General features: G+C 38.1%; 1 protein-coding gene across 1 annotated transcript in view; it reads left to right on the forward strand.

Moving 5' to 3' along the window:
- The window catches only part of TrpRS-m (Tryptophanyl-tRNA synthetase, mitochondrial), a 51906-nt gene extending 49229 nt beyond the window's left edge, over window positions 1-2677 (forward strand). The window contains exon 6 of the mRNA XM_083139844.1: window positions 679-2677. Coding sequence (XP_082995970.1) covers window positions 679-1136 — 458 coding nt within the window. The 3' untranslated portion in view covers window positions 1137-2677. The remainder of the gene's footprint in view (window positions 1-678) is intronic.
- Window positions 2678-7389: the final 4712 nt, after the last annotated feature.

The following is a 7389-nucleotide window of genomic DNA, read 5'->3' on the forward strand; positions in this document are numbered from 1 at the left end:
GATGTGGCATGAGTATCCATGAGGTCATGAAACGAATATATATATACAATTTCTAAGGTGTTTCTTTCAATTTTAATGCATATTTTGATTTATGGTGCATATAAATCCATCCCGCCACACACCACATATAGCACACAAGTATGAGTGAAGCTTCTGGTTCTAATGAAGTTTCAGTCTCCTATGGAGTAAAGCACATTTACTGATGTTCTTTACGAGGGCAAAAAAGAATGCTCACAGCATCCTGAACTCACGGAGGGTGTCGAGAATGTATGAACAATTCATTTCAAATTTGGAAAATATTCTCTTAAATGTTGTTTCTCACATACATACACAAAAACGTTCTTGGTTAAAACTCATGATCAGTGTTCTATTTTCACACATTCCTGACAACACATTGAAGGATTTTCTGTCTTGACATTTTATGGGTGGCAAATACCTCTCTTTCACTAAACACCTGAAAATTTTGGGGGGCCAGTTCCCTGCCCCCGCCAAGTTACACCTATGCTTGCCAATGAGTTCAGAATGTTTGTTAATCTCCTGTTATACAACTGATCAAACATGAATGTTTTGTGTAAAATTGCCTCGGTTGAAAAGCTGGAAATACTCTTGTATAGGGTAAAAGGTAATTTTTAAATATAGCTGAACTAACAACTTACCTATGGCTTGTCTCTATTTCAGATGAGAACATAAGTAGGCTGAAGAGCTTGAGGAATCCAACAAAAAAGATGTCGAAATCAGATGGGGATCCTCGCAGTAGGATACACATTTTGGATTCTGCAGACACAGTAAAAGAGAAGGTGAAAAAGGCAGTCACAGACTTTACATCAGAAGTGGCATTTGATCCAGAAAACCGACCGGGCGTTTCTAATTTGATCACCATTCATTCATTGGTCAGCGGTAAAACAGAAGATGACATTTGCAAAGAATGTGTGGGTTTAGACACAGGACAGTATAAACTGGTTGTTGGAGATGCGGTGGCTGAAAAATTAGCCAAAACAAGACAGGAAATTTTGAGGTTAATGAATGAGCCCCAATATCTTCAAGGCATTTTAAATAAAGGAAGCGAAAAGGCTGCTAGTATAGCAGAAGAAACTTTAGACCGTGTAAAACAGTTCATGGGTTTGAAGATATCATGATATTTCTGTGTTCTAGTTGTGTTGATCCTTAGTTGATTTTAGACGAATAGATAATAAGCTGTGTGGTGAGTGCAGTCAAGATATAGAAGAAATGTTTGGAGAATGACAGTTAAATATATAACATGCCTGATGTCAATGATTGACAACTCTTGTTATTGTGTCCTGAAACCAATGCATTATACATGGAGTTGAGGGTGTCTACCAGTGAAGAATGTCAAGAAAAAGTCAAGAACAACAGATAGGGCAAGAAACTCAAGAAATTATCCTTTTTGTCCAAGAATTTTTGCTATTTTTTACAGTATAGTGAACTTACATTGTTATATACATGTACTGGAATTTGATAAAATTTTATATTTGGAAATCTAAAATTGTTTTGAATTGTAGTTTGGATTTGTTTACTTTGTTTCTTAAGAATAATCTTTTTGTAAGCTTGAAGTTTTGTAAAAATATTAAATAAAGTAATGTGGTCATTCCCCAACCAGGATGAGGTAAGAAGAATTAATTTTTTAATGCCTTAATAATAAAAGCAAGTCTAAATCTCTTGTTAAGAACAGCTTCAGTTTTCATCTCATCTTAACCGGCCTTGTGGTATTTTTTTTTTATTGAATATAATATCTATTTTCTTAATTTTTTAATTTTGCGATTAAATGAATGCTAGGAAAAAGGTCAAGAAAAAGTCAAGAATTTTGAATTTGTTATTTTGGTAGACACCCTGGAAGGTAACTTGAGAGCCATTATGATATCAGACAAAGCATAAAATGGGGAACAATATAGAGCTTGCCAGTGAGAGTTCACTAATGCTCCTCTTTATCTCCACAAGCAAGATGAGACAAAGGTGGCTACAGGTTGATGTTTGCTTGTCTCCACAGTGTCTCCCTTTTTGGACAATACTAGAGCAACCTTGCGTTCTGACATCACCAAGGAGTTCTTTTATTGTTAGGCTAAGTTGTTAGGTTAGAGTAGCTAGATTTAGTTCTTTTAGCATAAATACATTTTTGGTGCATTTATACTAATAGAACTAAACCTAACAGACCTAACCTAGCAACGTAAAGTTCAAATCACAAACCTGACACCTTCTGTAAACAAAACCACCTGCATGCAGAAAGCATTGCAAACTCATAGAAGTAAAATAATCCACACGAAAATCCAGCGTTGTTACAGGATTCACTACGTAAGGTAAAACAACGGCCAATTTGTAGTATGGGATACGTTGCCGCAAATGACGTCTCACTTTAAACCCGATGCTCTTTCTTTTTTTACTTATTGCTTCACCTTTATGGTTAACTCTTTGCACCAGTAATCATTTCCCATAAATTTGGCTTCTTTCATGCATGCGAATTGAATATATTTTACTTGCATTTTTTTAGACAAAATGATATAACATGGTAATATATATTTCTAAGGATGATATAGATAGGAGTGTATTTGAAATTTGTTTGTAGATTTTATGTAAATTGTATCTTATGTAAATAAAATATATAATGGGCATAAACAGCCATATGCATTGCTGTAAGTCCAATAAATATATTGATGATGATGATCAAAACAAGACAAAAAGTTCGTAAATTTATTGCGGTTGGAAACTTTGACAAGCATCCTAATAACGATTTTTGTTCCGCAAAATATAGTGCACTTCGTAAAATAACTTGGTGACATGGCAAGGCAAGGTAAGTGTGAACATTTTGTAGTAATATGCATTGTAACTTTCAATGAGCTTAGAGATTTTATGGTAAATTTCTCGTATGGGACAAACGGCTGAAATTTGCTAGTTCATTTAATTTGAATATTCGTACTTACGTATTCTGCATTGAGAAACATTGCTGAAGGTGGCATTTCGCTTATTTCACGGAAAAAAGCTCTATTTGCGACATATCGAGTAAGTTTTCTTCGTTTCTTTTTGCCTTCGGTAACAAGCAAAATGGCGGTCACAGTTTCACTACCGTACTCGGCATCCAGTGTTTCCACCCCACTGCACCCAAAAATACCTACGTAGGCTCACAAACCATTGACGCATAGCCCCACGAACCATTCATACATAGCTCCACGAACCATTTCCGGTAAGGTTAGGTTAGGTAGGGTCACTATAGGTTACAATAGTTAAAAATTGGTTTCGAAAAAAATATGCTTAGCCCCACACACCATTCTCGCATAGCCCCACGAACCATTGACGCATAGCCCCACGAACCATTGACACATAGCCCCATGAACCATTGACACATAGCCCCACAAACCATTTGCAGAAACGTACCTTCTTCAGTTACAAAAACACGTATTTAGAAACACTGAGCAGGATTACGTCATCACACACAGGCTACATCCACCTGGAAGTAAATGGATGCAAGAGCTTTCGTGCATCGGTCACACATTTATATCGAAAAATAGATGATTTACCGGCAAAATTCAATGAACGATGCGAGAAAACACTTCCCCGAACTTCCACAAGTATAAAGAAACTGCATTCGGTAAGTAATTTCTCCTGTAAATTTGAAGAAATCCGTTTGTCCGATACGAGAAATTTACCGATTTTATAACATTGGTTATTTTCTAAAAATAATCATGTGAACAGCAAGAAAGTAGTGCAACTTAGTAATATTGCCTGACTTGTCCTTAGAAAAATAACATGCCGAGTTCTATGCGTGCGGGAAAGTCTCCATGTTCTCCGAGCTTGTTTTCAAAACACCAGCAAGGACAGCCTTTGAAAAGGGGTGAGAAACAGATTCTACTCAATATTTATGTAACGTTCTGTCAGTGGTATCCTGAGAAACCAGTAAATGAAGTGGTTAAGTTCGTATCCCAGTGCAGTGTTGTGTCAGTGTCTGCGGTTTTAAGGGTTATGAAAGAGAGAATGACCGGGAGAGTAACAATGTATGCAGCTGCATATTCGTCTGATGTTTTTTGAGAGCAGGTTCTCACATTCAGAGGCTCTTATATAAAATGAATAGGTGCAGCAAACTATGAGAGTAACAGCAGATGATTGCGGTCATGAATCAGCTGACGCGGAGTGATACATCGAATCGGTGAGACCGTTTGTTTACAGAAGGTCTCGGGGTTGGTGATTTACACTGTAGTAATTCATTGTCGGACATCAGAATGCAAGGTTGCTCTAGTGTTGTGCGATAAGTGAGACCCATCTCCACAAGCACACTGGGGGTGGAGTGCTGAAAATTGAAAGTGGGCCATTTTAGTTGAGAGAAGCAAAACATTTCCCCCCCCAAAAAACTTGTTTCAGTTTGAAGTTAATGTGTTCCTGTCAGTCTTACTTGTGTAAAGGTAAACCAAGAAAGTTCTGTCAGATTTTCACCCAACATGTTTCAAACAGCGATGTGAAACGGACCTGACAAGTCAAACATAGTTCCCACCAGCAGCAATGAACTGTCTCCCAACATTCTGGAAGACCATAAATCCCACTGTGGTAGAACTCTGTGGAATGTAAACCAACAAAGTCATGAAGTATGCACTTTATCTAGGTTTGGGAAGTGTTAAATGCTCTAAGGTTGCTGTCCAGTGAATGGAACATATGGTAATCAGACGAGGCAATGTCTGGTAAATAAGGTGGAACCATCAGTGTTTCCCAGCCAAGGCAGAGAATGGTGTCACTCACTGGTAATGTTAGCCATGAGTGATTGCACATTATCTCCCAAGTAAAGTACACCTTTGCGATTCGGAGAGCAGGCCCATGTTTTTCAGTTTCTCATGATCACGTTCCATCAGCTCAAAGTACACAGTTGCATTGATTATGTGGCCAGGTGGCAGAAGTTTGTGGTGCCTGATACCCCTGAGCAGTCCATCAAACACAGTGTGTAACCTTCCTTTGATGCAGTGTTGATTTCAGTTGTTTTGGAATGGGTGTTCAAGTGATGCTAACCAATGATGAGTGTCGTGGAGTATCATAAAAACTACTACTCATTGCAAGTCCACACTGTCTCGAGATGTGACAGCAAGGAGAGACAGACATCTCCATGTGTTCCCTTCTGAGCTGCTGTCAAGACATGTGGGACCCACCTAACACTGTTTTCCAAGCTGATGGTTTGTGCACTTGGTTACTGCATTTCTCCCAAATCGTCACACATTCGACCATTCTTTGCCTCAATAGCCTCATGCACAGCATCACTGTCTGCAGCTGTCAGTCTTCCAGCATATGGTGCATCTTGAAGGGATTCATTGCCACTATTGCACTGCCCTTTGCTTCACCACTTCATTCCTGAAAGACTGGCTCACTTTCTTTTCCGCTACTGTCACGTTTGTTCCAAGTTTAAACTCATACAGCATACAGGACCTTATCATGCTGTTTGGAGTACCTGTGCTCCACCTGTTCTTACTGACTTTCATGTTGAAGTGCTCGAACCATAACCTACTAGTTGAATCTCTATACACCCACCAACAGATTATTGTTTTATTTGTCTAACTTCCAGTGATTGGATCATGTGACATTCTACATTGTCAGAAACCGACATAACTTTCTTGGTTACCTTCATAATCATCAGTTTTTAATAATAATTAAGGCATGAAATTATATGTATAAAATAAACAATGCTATGCTGACATTCATTTTCCAGCTGCCATTGGGGGATGTTATATATATACACTATACTCTTAAGATTCAAAAGAAATTACTTAAATTTTCCCCCACTGGAGGGTTTTATACCACACCACCTTTAGCATACAGCCGGCTTCAAACAAAACCACTTCCACATGGCAGTAATTATCATGTCATATCTTGAAAACTACACATATTTCAGTTGTTGTTGTTTTTTTGTTCATTATTGTACATACGAAGATATGACATACTCAAATTACAAAACAATGTGTTAATTGTTACTGTTATTAAGAAGCGGAGATGGAAACATTCCTTTGTTCAGGGTGGCGACAGACCTGGAAAACCGGGAAAAGTCAGGAATGAATGTGCAAGGTGTTTGCTTTGAAAGATGTCGTTATGTAGCACTTCATGGGAACAGGAAATCTTGTTGCTAAATCTCGACCTCAACTGTTAGGCACAACACAACCACAGCACCAGAACAGAAACCAGTGATGAGGGGAGGTGGGAGAGAGAAATTTCAGGAGGGGCAGAAAAATTTGATAAGCCTCTAAATATCACATGGATAATGCATTGAATTATCATGTTTGTTGTCTGTATGGAAGTAGTAAGGGAACAGAGGGGGGAGGGGCATTACCACTGTGGCACTGTCCGACAGTTGTTGGGCGTCGTAGCATGGCATTTTGTCTGACGACATTCTGAAGGGACATTGAAACGAAAAGGGTGCTATGCAACCCTGTAATTTTTTAAATGTCGTGGTACAGTATTTGTCGGATGAACATTTAGGCTCCATTGATGCATAAGATTTTTGTCGGATATCGCCGTCTGACTAATGTTGAACTTCGACAAAATGTTCACTACAACGTGCAACAAAAATCTCATGCATGGCATTCTTATGGAATTGATATTTGTTGAATGTCTTCGGTCTGCAACATCTGACAAAAATTCCATGCATAAACAGAGGCTTGTATATCCGAGTTTGTCTGGTGTGGTACAACATTTCATTGTACAACATGCATGCAATTTTTATCGAACGTAGCAGTTCGATACTTGTCATTCTGCGACATCCGACAAAAATCACACGTATTGCACTCTCATGAATCCGATGTTTCTTGGATGTTCCAGTATGACATTTTTTGTAGTTTTCGATGTTTGTCAGATGCAACATCCAACAAAAATGGAACCTTCGTCTGCTGCACCACTGCAAATATGCTGCTGGAATTTTATTACTCTTCTGGCTCACTTAATCTTATTCAATGTAGATAAGCGTACAAAGGTTTTCTTTCACCATACAGGCGTAATATTGGTTTTGCACAGGTTAACATTAATTTACAGTGATCTGGAACTGTAAGTCCATGTCAAGAAGAATCCAAGAAATCAGGATATACTTATATGTTGAATAATGTAACAAAAAAGTAAACAGAAATCTGCATTGGTATAATGTAACAAAAAAGTAAACAGAAATCTGCTTTGGTAAACATCTTATAAATTTGACAAGTACATGATGCTCCCAACCTCAAGTTTTCTGCGAGACTCGTATTGCAATTCATGCCTTCCCCCCTCCCCCTTCGATCCTGTCTGTTTAAATTCTTGGAATATCCAATGTTATGAAATATAATTATAATAAAAAATACGTAAATATTTTAATATAATTACTCGAAGCACTGAATCCTAAAAGCATATCACTTTCTTCAGTAATTGACGTTTCTCTGACAGACC

This window comes from Lepisma saccharinum, chromosome 18, assembly GCF_977018435.1.
Source record: "Lepisma saccharinum chromosome 18, izLepSacc3.1, whole genome shotgun sequence".
NCBI lineage: Eukaryota > Metazoa > Arthropoda > Insecta > Zygentoma > Lepismatidae > Lepisma > Lepisma saccharinum.